This window comes from Mus caroli, unplaced genomic scaffold (assembly GCF_978045245.1).
Source record: "Mus caroli unplaced genomic scaffold, Mus_caroli_1 scaffold_4, whole genome shotgun sequence".
In the NCBI taxonomy this organism is placed as follows: Eukaryota; Metazoa; Chordata; class Mammalia; order Rodentia; family Muridae; genus Mus; species Mus caroli.
In genome coordinates, this window is record NW_028227259.1 from 125,716,169 (window position 1) to 125,727,638 (window position 11,470).

General features: G+C 45.5%; 1 protein-coding gene across 1 annotated transcript; it reads right to left on the bottom strand.

The window, feature by feature from the left end:
* Positions 1-3,892: 3,892 nt before the first annotated feature.
* Positions 3,893-11,334, bottom strand: LOC110295393 (disintegrin and metalloproteinase domain-containing protein 1a). Its single transcript, XM_021163908.3, has 2 exons — positions 9,107-11,334; positions 3,893-8,778 (listed from the first exon to the last, which is right to left on the bottom strand). The coding sequence occupies exon 2, from the start codon at positions 7,588-7,590 to the stop codon at positions 5,215-5,217; it is 2,376 nt and encodes a 791-aa protein (XP_021019567.2). The 5' UTR covers positions 7,591-8,778; positions 9,107-11,334; the 3' UTR covers positions 3,893-5,214.
* Positions 11,335-11,470: the final 136 nt, after the last annotated feature.

Genomic DNA, 11,470 nt, shown 5'->3' on the forward strand with positions numbered 1-11,470 from the left:
ATATTTGTTTTTCCTCCTCCTCCTCCTCTCCTTCCTTCCTTCTTCTCCTCCTCCTCTTCCTCCTCCTCCTTCTTCTTCTTGTCTTTTGTCTTCTTCTTTTTCTCCCTACTCCTCATCTTTCTCTTTCTCTTCTTTTTTTGAGACAGGGTTTTTCTGAGTACCTCTAGCTGTCTGGAACTCACTTTGTAGACCAGACTGGCCTCAAACTTATAGAGATCCTCTCTGCCTTCCAAGTGCTGTGATTAAAGGCATGTGACACCACTGCCAGCTAGTAGTGTTATCTTGATGGATTACTCTACTAATAAGTAGGAAATTACCCTCTTAACCCCTCCTCACGAGTTTTTGTTGTACACCCATTACTATTAAAATACCGATGCCTTCTTGTTTCCTAGTTCCATTTGCTTGGAATATTTCCCCATATTTTCTTCCTCAGATAGGGTTAATCTTTAAAGGTGAGCTAGGTTTCTTATAGGGAGAAATAATTACTGTTTTGTAATTGAGTCTGCTAGTTTGTGTCTTTTTATTGAGGAATTGACACCACTTACAGTGACTAGTGAAAGTGTATTTTAATTCCTGTCATTCTGTTGGCTGTGCAATGGTTAGTGTTCTCCTAATCCTCATTTGTTTGCTGTTGCTCTAGCTCTTAGTGTTTCTCGGTAACGGAATCTGATTTATCATTCTCTTTTGTCTACAGAATTTCTTCTAGAACGCTCTGTAGAGGTAGCTTAGTGACATAAACTTTGTTGGTCTGTTTTTATCATGGTGCATTTCTATGTACCCATCAGTTATAACAGATGACTCTGCGAGCAGTAGCAGTGTGCGTTGCCCTTTACATCATCATCTTATGCCCTTCTGACTTTAAAGTTTCTGTTAAGAACTCAGCCCTTAGTTTTGTTAAGGCCGACTTTATAGTGACATGGTTTCTCACCCCATGCAGTTGTCAGGACACTTCCTGTGTGCTGTACGGCATGGGGAATTTCTTCCCTGATCCCTACACCTGCTGTTGTCTTTTGTACTTGGATGAGCCTCTCTTTCCCTAGATTTTGAAAACTCTCTACTTTGATTGTATTGAAAATACTTTCTCCAGGAAGTGGTGGTGCATGCCTTTAATTTCAGCACTTAGGAGGTGAGGCAGGCAGATCTCTGAGTTCGAGGCCAGCCTGGTCTACAGAGTGAGTTCCAGGACAGCCAAGGCTATACAGAGAAACCTTGTCTCAAGAAAAAGAAAAGAGGGCACTGGATCTCCCCTGCAGTAGAGCAGTTTGTGAGCTTCAGACACACCAGAAGAGGGTGTCAGATCCCATTACAGATGGTGGTGAGCCACCATGTGGTTGCTGGGATTTGAACTCAGGACCTTTAGGAAGAGCAGTCAGTGCTCTTAACCACTGAGCCATCTCTCCAGCTTGACAGTAAGCTTTTTTTTTTTGTTTTGTTTTGTTTTTTGTTTGTTTGTTTGTTTGGTTTTTCTTTTCTTTTTTTTTAAAAAAAGATTTATTTATTTATTATATGTAAGTACACTGTAGCTGTCTTCAGACACTCCAGAAGAGGGCGCCAGATCTCGTTACGGATGGTTGTGAGCCACCATGTGGTTGCTGGGATTTGAACTCTGGACCTTCGGAAGAGCAGTCGGGTGCTCTTACCCACTGAGCCATCTCACCAGCCCTGTTTGGTTTTTCGAGACAGGGTTTCTCTGTGTAGCCCTGGCTGTCCTGGAACTCACTCTGTAGACCAGGCTCCACACAAACTTTTTAAAGACAGACAATTTCTGCTTCATTCTCATTACTGATTTTCATTGTTTAAGTTTTCTATTTTTTAAGAACAAGGTCTAACTGTATAGCCATGGCTGGCCTAGAACTTAAAACTTGCTTTATAGACCAGGACAGCCTTGAACTCAGAGTTCTGTCTGCCTCCACACACCACTACCATGTCTAGCAAGGCTTTTTAGTCTTAATTTAATTTTGGTAGGCTACATGAGTTCACATAATCATTTCTTCCAAGTTTTCTTCATAATGTCTTTGTGTGTGTGTTTGTGTGTTTCTGTGTATGGGTGTGTGTGGTGTACGGGGTATGTTGTATGCAGTGGATATATTTGATGTGTGTATATGTGTTTGGTGTGTATACGTATGGTGCATGCATATGCGTATGCTGGTAGCTGTACTTGTGTGCAAGCTTTGTACAGCCCAAAGCAAGGCATCAAATTTTTTTCCTATATTTCTGTTGCTTTCTATGTTCATGGTGTTTCTGCATGGCCCATAAGCTTTCAGGTTTTGCCCTTCTTACTCTCCAGGGCTGCTCTGCAACCATGCACAGTCATGCTTGGCCTTTTCTGCAGTGCTAAGGATTCAAACCCAGGTCCTGTTGCTCGTGGAGCAAGTGTTCTTACCAATGAGCACCTGAAATCCACTCGAGACTTATTTCAAATGATAAAAAGTTCTTTCATTTGGGGAGCAGTACAAAATTTAGGCATGGTATGAAGATGTACACCTCGAATCCCAGCAGCAGAGGCAGGTGAATCTCTGTGAGTTAAAGGCCAGCTTTGACTATGCACTTGAGTTCTAGGCCAGGAAAGGTTTCACAGTGAGACCCTGTATCAAAACAAAACAAAACAAAACAAAACTGGAAAATATTAAAAATGGGTCCGGATAGATAGCTCCTTAGTTAGGAATCCTTGCTATTCTTGCAGAGGGCATAGGTTCCACCAATATGGTAGCTCACAACCTTTTATAACTCCAGTTCTAGGGATCTGATGTCCGCCTCAGCACCAGCCACACATATGGTTTAGGTATGTACATATGAGCAAAACATTAATACATATAAAATAGAATTTAAAAATCTAAAACTAAAATGTTTTAAACTACACCAAATTTCAGGAGATACGCACTGAAAAAAACAAAACAAAACAAAACAAAAAAACAAACAAAACCCCCCCAAGAAACAGTCTCTTTTACAATGAAAGAAAGCTAATAACCACACTTGATCCTGCCACCACCTCACAGTTCTCTTCTTTGAGTTTGCACCATATAATTGGGCCAGTGACCTGGCTCAGTGGGTGAGGGAGGACACTTGCTGCATCTTCCTCATTTCAACAACATGTCCACAGGAGATGTCCCTCCTCTAGCAAGATAGCATCAGTCAGCCCCACAGCTCTCCAAACACGCGTGGATGGCCAGCTTGTCTGCTGATTGCAGACACAGACACCTTGCTGTCTAGTGGACATACCCACTGTGTCTTTAGCTGGCATCTCATACTGAACACAGCCGTGTCTGCTAGTCGCACTTCTCCCCATCCCAGCTGAAGGCAGGTCAGTGAGTCCACGTTCTGAGCTGTGTTGCTCTCAATGAGTCTGCTCTGTGGGCAAATCCTTTTAGCTTTGTAAGGTGCTGTCATATCTCAAGGGATTACAATATTCCCAGAGCAGTGGTTCTCAACCTTCCCAGTGCTGTGACCCTGTAAGGCGGTTCTTCACGTTGTTTCCATTCCTATTTCATACCTATAATTTTGCTACTGTTATGAATTATAATGTAAATATATGATAGCAGATGGTCTTAGGAGACATCTTAGGACAGACCCCCGTGAAAAGGTAGTGCACTCCTAGGTTGAAAACCACTGCAAGGACCTAGATTCTACTATCTAAGGTCTGTCATGCTGAAGACCAGAATCTTCTACTTGGCAAAACAAAGCAAGAGTTGATAAAGTTCTCTAACTACACAATAAATTGCACATTTTATTTTCATTTATTTTGTTTTTCCAAGACAAGACAGGGTTTGTGTAGTTTTGGCTGTCCTGGAACTCACAAAAATGTAGTTCTCTATGTAGACCAGGCTGGCCTCAAACTCAGATATCCACCTGCCTCAGCCTCCCGAGTGCTGGGACCCAGCTGAATTGCACATTTCTATTGTAAGGGTATTTATTACTCTGTAGTACAGGCCAGCCGTGCATTGGTGTCAGTTCTCCTGCCTCCGTCTCCCTAGTGCCTCCTTACAGGCACAAGGCCCCAGACTTACCTGGGAACTGGATCTAGGGCACTGCTTGTCAAGACACCACTGACCTCCATTCGCAGCTAATGGTCAGTTTCAAGATACTTTCCAAATAATCAGATGCTGCAGGAGGCTCTTAATACATTCCTCCTTTTCACTGCAGGGAAAGGCTCGAGTGACACAGAATGTAGGCTGCTGGCTAGAGTACCCACCACTTGCTCTGCTTGCCTGTTTCTGGGGAGATTAGAACAGTGACCGTGGTGTCAAACCTTCTGTCACACAGAAGGAATTGTGCTTTGTACTAGCTCTGTGCCTCAGAGGAAATGTTCACAGTGCAGACCTTGCACATGCAGACCCTGGCAACCCACAGGGCCACAGCTGCCAGGCTGGAGGTGGAGAGACAGATGCAAACCAGCCGCCCATGCAGAGGACCCAGCTAGCACTCACAGGACCGATCACAGCTGCCTATAGCTCCATTTCCACAGGAACCAATGTTCTCTTCTGGCCTCCTTGGGCACAAGGCATACAACTTGTACACATACAGATGTGCAGGCAAATATTAATACATACAAAATAAAAATAAAATTTAAAAATCAAATTCAATAGAAAACCTGGGAAAAATAAGTGCTACAAATCTGAGCTCCGCACTGGTTGGAGCTGTCCCTGAGGCTGCTTTTCTGTGCCCAAGTACCTGAGATCTGGTCTTGTCCCATGAGGGTGCCTTAAAACAATAGATCCTGCTGGGGTGGGGGCTGGGGGGCTGGTCCAGGCCGAGCACACAGGCCTTTAATCCCAGCACTTGGGAGGCAGATGCAGGGGGATCCCTGTGAGTTGGAGGCCAGCCTGCTTTAGAGAGTGAGGACCAGGAAACAGAGAAACCCTGTCTTAAAAAAAACAAAACCAAAGGAAAAAAACCCCTAAAGATCACACAGTATGAGGATGACTCGTTTGAAATGTTTCATCTGAAGTAGAAAAAAAAAAGGCCTTATTATTTATATTTATTTAAAATGCCTTCTATTTTATGAACAGGAGCTGACAGGGCAAGTTAGAACATTTAGATCCCTTAACATCATTCAGGATATAATACCAGTTGTTTCTGAGATGAGCAACACAAGTATATAGACCACACATTACACTGAGCAGTGTAGATGCCGCATGCCCTAAAATCCACTTAGGCAAAATTGCCCTGCAAATACAAGACATCGATAGCAACGATCCATGAGAGGATCTTAAAACTTCACTGAGAGTCAGAGTCTGACCAGGACGATGAAGACGAAGACTCTGATGAACTCGGTGGGGATACTACTTCTTGTACTTCAGACCAGAGGTAGGCGATCAGCATTAGACAGCACAGTAAAACGACAAGAAATATAGGGACCACAAGCACCATCACTTTCAGGTTTACCTCTTCATCCTCCATCTTATCATCTGGACTCTCTTCAACCAGAAAAGAGAGACTCAAGTTTCGATCACCGGGCTTACCAACAGGACCACTGTCCACGCTCCCCCCATATCCTGGACTGCTACAGTCAGGAGGGGCGAAGCCAGCATCGCAGTGACAGTGCTTGAAATTGTTGCACACTCCATTCCCATGACACATTTCCTGTGGCTCACAGTCGTACTGGAGCACCCCATGACCAGTGCAGATATACTCCATGCAGACTTTGTTTGGGGCACAGAAGGTGCCGCTCTGTACATCTCCGTCATCCGGGACATCTGTGATGTTATAGGCATCCATACTCCAACACCAGTCCTCTCCATAAGGAACCTGGAGGAGTGAGTGTAGGGGTTTGACTTGCGGCAGGTATCTAACATCTGTACATACCAGTTTCCCACAAAATACATCCTCATCGGAACATGTTTCATATCTTAAGTTAGCGGAGGTGGGATGGCCACAGTTTCCAAACCGGTTCGCCTTAGTATTAACTGAAATATAACATTCCTCAGGGGCAGATCTTGCAGGATACCCATAGATCCTTGAACATTGTTTATCAGGGTTCTTACACCAACCCCCCGAGCAGTAATAAATCCTATCACACTGTGTGCCATCCTGCATGTAGCTGTTTGCAGGGCATTCCTGAGCACTGCCATCACAGTACTCGGGAAGGTCACACACATCCTCTGCAGGACGGCATAAGCTCCCTTTCTTCTTGAATGTACATTTGTAGCAGCAGAGTCCCTCACTGCACTGCGCACCCTCCTTCAGCGTACATGTTGGCGAACAACATGGGTGACTGTCACAGTCACTGCCACAGTCACACTGCTCCAAGTCCTCCACCACACCATTCCCACAATTGGCAGCTCTGCGCATGCGGCTCTGGCGCCCAGGCTCGTCAAGCAGGCACGCCCCTCTGTGGTCGCGGAGGAAACGGAGGAAGTGGTCAGAGCTGCAGTTACTGAAGCCACTGTCCTTACTGATCTTCTCACTCATGAGGCAGAAGTGCTTGGGACCACAGGTGCAGGTCGGGTGGTCGTGCTGGATACCCAGGTTGTGCCCGAGCTCGTGGGCCATGAGAGCCGCGAACAGGAGGACATCTTCATGATGGAAGGCCTCCACGGCCGCCGCAAACTCACCCGAACAGGCACCGTGGAGAAACGCCTGGCCCTCGTTCTCTCCTGGGCGATGCCCGACGATCAAGTGTGCCACATCGTGCCTGACCCGGCCCACGAGTTTCTCCTGTCTCCAGAAGTTGAAATTCCTGAGTGTGGTCCGCAGGTCCACTGGGACCTCTATCGGGTCCCCCTCTGTCCAGATTTCCAGGCCCACCAGCACCACCTCTGTGTTTATCCCCCTAGTGAAGCTGTTGGCCAGAGCAATGATGTCCACTACTGCCTGGACCGTCGCGTTGATGTTACTGCCCCACATCTGGAACCGCTGGTGGTTGACCACCACAAACATCTCCACATACTTGGTGTGTGACCACCAGTCAGTCAGAACCAGTAGGTCATCGGGCTTCCTGCTTCTTGGTGGGTGGCTGGTGTCCCCCGGGCTGTCTTTGGGAGTGACACTGCAGGAGACCACAGGCTGATGCTCCATGGTGTAGAGGACGTGTTCAAAGTTTTTGGAAGAGAGCATGGGCTCAATGCCATAGGATGTTTCCTCTTTAATCAAGACCCCCCTGAGGCCTGAACAGATGTTGACAGAAACAAAGGAGCCTGGCACCCCTTCCATGTAGCCTTCATAGTGGCAGTCCTGGGAGGGGAGGGGCATCTCTTGCCCCAGGATGCCATTGTGGTAACTGTAGACTGGGAAGTTACTCTCAGAGTAGTGTCCCTTTACCTCAAGGTGAAGCAGCTGCTTTTGGCCTTGCATCAACAGCATGTAGGACACCTTCCCTCCAGGGTCTTCCCCCCACTTGCCTGGCAGTCTCTCGGGGATGACAGTTTCATAGGAAGAGTTATATACAGATCCAATGTCACAGAACGTGCTCGGGAGAAAAATCAATAGCACCAAAATCCCTACTTTGACAGATGGCACTAGTCTCAGACCCACGTTCCAGTGCGGTGCCGCCCAGATGAGAGGTGTTAGCTTAGCTTCCTTTACGGCTATTTGCCTGATCTGTGGGGAAGACAGACTGGAGGCAAACCCTCTCCCCGCTGCTGCCACTGACATGGCTCCAACAAACTGCTGATGATGGAGGATCTCTGTCCATCAGCGGCAGCGCTCTCTGCTTTTCCCAGACCCAGGCACCCAGACCTGTGCCTGTGCCTTACTGGGGAGCTTCCCAAGAAACCGTACGGCCTCAGGCTGTGTATCTCTCCTTTCTTTCTCCTGGCCTTGGTGGATATGTGCAGCACAGGGGCTTCTTTCAAGTGGAAGAGCTTCAGTGTTGCTTAAGTTCCTTTGACATTCATGGAGATGAGCCCTGCATCTACAGTGGCTCAGCCGGTTCTGTGCGTGTCACATCATCTTTCCTCCTCCACAGGTCATGGGCCCCTGACATGTTAACCAGCTCATACTTCCAGACTCAACATTCTGCAGGGTCTCGGGGGAGGGGACAGAGTTCTCTGGGTTCTCTGAACAATTAAGAGTTCTCTGTTGTCCTGCCTCGTTCCTCATTCTTACAGTGGTCATGTTGGATGGATAGCTAGTTCTCTTAGACTGCCTGATTCCTTTCACTGGTACACGCGAGCACGCTCACGCACACACACGCACATAGTATTTAGATGTTTTACTTTCCTGTATCCTGTGTCTACCAAATGAATTTTGGCTTTAAAATATGATTCTTCTCTATGGAAATTTCTAAAGCATAAGTGTTATATGATCTTATTTTTACCACAGAAATATATTAGAACCTGAAATCTAAGTTAGTTCTCCCAATGGTCTCACCATAAAAATGAAGACAGACTGGTGACTCTAGTTAAAGCAACAAAGAAAATGGAAGTGGGCTCTGGAAGAACTCTCACACTTGCTGACTGCAGTTGGCTTGCACGTCCCATGCAGGTCCGAAGCTTTAGTTTCCCCTTAGTGTTCTCCCTGTATTTAGCATTATCCATTAGAAGGAAAACAGAAGTTGTGTGGGCACATGCCTTCCCCCAGTTCTTCATTTTCATGCATATACACTTTAAGATTAACTAAATGAAACTCTGTCTTTTAGGTGGTATAAAAATAATTTTATGTTCTAAGCGAAATATTTACAACCTAAATCATACAAGGTATAACACTTGGCATTGGAGATTCAGAAAGGTGGTACATTACTGTAATCCCAACACCCAGGAGACAGAGACAAGAAGATCACAAGTTCAAGGCCCATATGGTCTTTGTATGAGTTCCGAGCCAGCCAGCCATCCAAAGCAAGACCTTCTCTCAAAAAGCAAGGCCATCACCACCAAAAAAAAAAGGAAGGAAGAAAAAAAATGGAATCAGATATTGGATGCCACCAAGAAAATATATATATTATATATTCTCTAATAATGGAAAAACAGTCTAATATAGATATATAGATATGTACACATATATATCATATATATAGATATATAGCTATATGTATTATGTGTGTATATGTATGTATATATATATATATATATATATAAACTTGTGGTTTCTCCCCTCAGCCAGTGATGCTTGCTTCCTATCAGACAGCATTAGCATTTAGCAGACAATGCATACTCTCACTTCACAAACTCACTTGACAGTGGGCGGGAAAGTGAGGGTCCTCAGCCATCAGCCACTGAGTAATTCAAAACCTCTTCCAGTACCTGTTCTGGAAATGACCAAAGCTATTTATCCCTCTGCTTCCCTGTGTCAGAACTAACAAACGTAACAAAGGTTAAGGCATAAGACAAACAAGAATCAATAATGGAAAAACAGTCTACTTTTTAAACTTAAAAATATGTAATTAAAATGAAATACTTAATTTTCCAGTTCTCAGATTGAAACTCATTTTCTGTGGTAAGCAGGCAAGAATTTACCAGGAATAGAAAGGTTTAACTTCCAGCTAGGGGTAGATTTTTTAATTATTAGCAAAACTGATTCATGTTAAAACATAACTTACTGACCTAGAAATACACAAACCAAATTGTGCTCTGACTTAATGTGCCTAACCAGGTGAGTGACGAGAGCCAGGACATCTCCAGAGGGGTTTTACAGATATCCACCATAGTTCTCATCTGGACAAACACAGATACAGACTTCATCATGGGGCAAGAAGAATGTAGCTGAAAGCTGCTGAGACATGCCATGCATAGGAAAAGGGAAAGAAGCCAGAAGATGTGTGTCCCTTTCAGCCGTTGTACACTTCACCGCAGTGAAGGGGGAAACACCCGAAGCTTTTACAAGACATCCAAAGTGACATTTCTAAGATGAACACTAGAGTTGGTGTGCCAATGGTTTCTCTAAAGAGAAGACTAACAGCTAACTCGTCCCCAAGGAAACACTGGATTCTAACCCCAGGAAAGGTGCACTGGAGGTCTGCAGGCACCGGAGAGCAAGTGTGGCCTCCCTGATGATCTAGGGGACAGGATTTCACTGAAAACATGCCCTAATCCAATTCTCAGCTACAGTTTTCTGGCTGGAAATTTTGTGTGAGATTGTTTTCCTCTGCTAAGTGAGTTCCTGCTACCCTGGACAGTAGCCCCACTTCTCCTTACAGCACTACCCACCTAAGAGTAACAACCTGTCCTCCCCTGCGACCCCAACAACACTGCTCTTCTGATTTTATTGCACAAAGCATCCTTACTACATGGTGGCATCCTTCTGACACCTACCTACACTTCAGGAGTTAGGAAGTCACAAAGCCCCGAGGAATCCTTTTGATAAGGATTAAACAAAAGTGAACATCTGGGGCTGGTGAGATGGCTCAGTGGGTAAGAGCACCCGACTGCTCTTCCGAAGGTCCAGAGTTCAAATCCCAGCAACCACATGGTGGCTCACAACCATCCGTAACGAGATCTGGCGCCCTCTTCTGGAGTGTCTGAAGACAGCTACAGTGTATTTACATATAATCAATAAATAAATCTTTAAAAAATAAATAAATAAACCTTTAAAAAAAAAAAAGTGAACATCTGACAAAGGGCTTGTCTTATCTGTGTCCATTAGCTCCTCTGGGTGCCAACAAAGGCAACTACAGCTCTAAAAGCCCACCATGAGTACAGGGACTGGCTGTGCCTGTATACACAACAGTTAACAAAAGGAAACAGCTACTATCTGGGCAATAATTCTATTTCCTGAGAATAAAAAATACTGACGAGCCAGGCATGGTGGAGCATGCTTTTAATTCCAGCACTCGGGAGGCAGAGGTAGGCAGATTTCTGAGTTCGAGGCCAGCCTGGTCTACAGTGAGTTCCAGGACAGCCAGGGCTATATAGAGAAACCCTGTCTCAAAAAACAAAAACAAAACAAAACAACAAAAAGATACTGACGAAAATAAACACAGCCTGGAGGATGTCATTGTCTAGGCAGAACCACTGCTCTGGACAGGCATGAGAGAGAAACAACCAAAGAACAGTGAGTGGGTCCTCTGATGTTGTTTCTCAGCAAAGTCCGACTAGAAAGCAGTCAAGGGAGCAGGGCAGGTGGTGAGCGCCTGTACAGTGAAGCTTGTTCTGGAGCAGAGGCCAGATGGGTGCAAGGATGACAAAGAATAAGCCAAAGCGAATCCCAGTGGGCCTTGGGAACACACCCACCCGACAGGACCCACATGAAGTAGGAGATGAGGGAGGGGTGAGAGAGCCGAGGCCATGCTCTTTTGCTTCTCCTGCAGGTCGTGAGTGTGCGCACCCCGGGGGCTGTGGCAGGCAGCTGACAGCACTTGGTTCAGACACAGGTCAGGGCTGGGACTCATCTAGCCGAGGTGCAAGGAGCAAACACCCAGAGCAAAAGGGACTGAGACTCCACAGTGCTCGATGCAGCAATTTACTGGGCGGAACCATGGCATGGTTCCTTTACCTACCTCTGGCAAGCAGCTGTAGTACTTTACTAAAACAAACCAATCTTCCGTAAGACTCAACCATCCTACATTAATATATGTATTACTGGAACTGAGCTTGTTAAA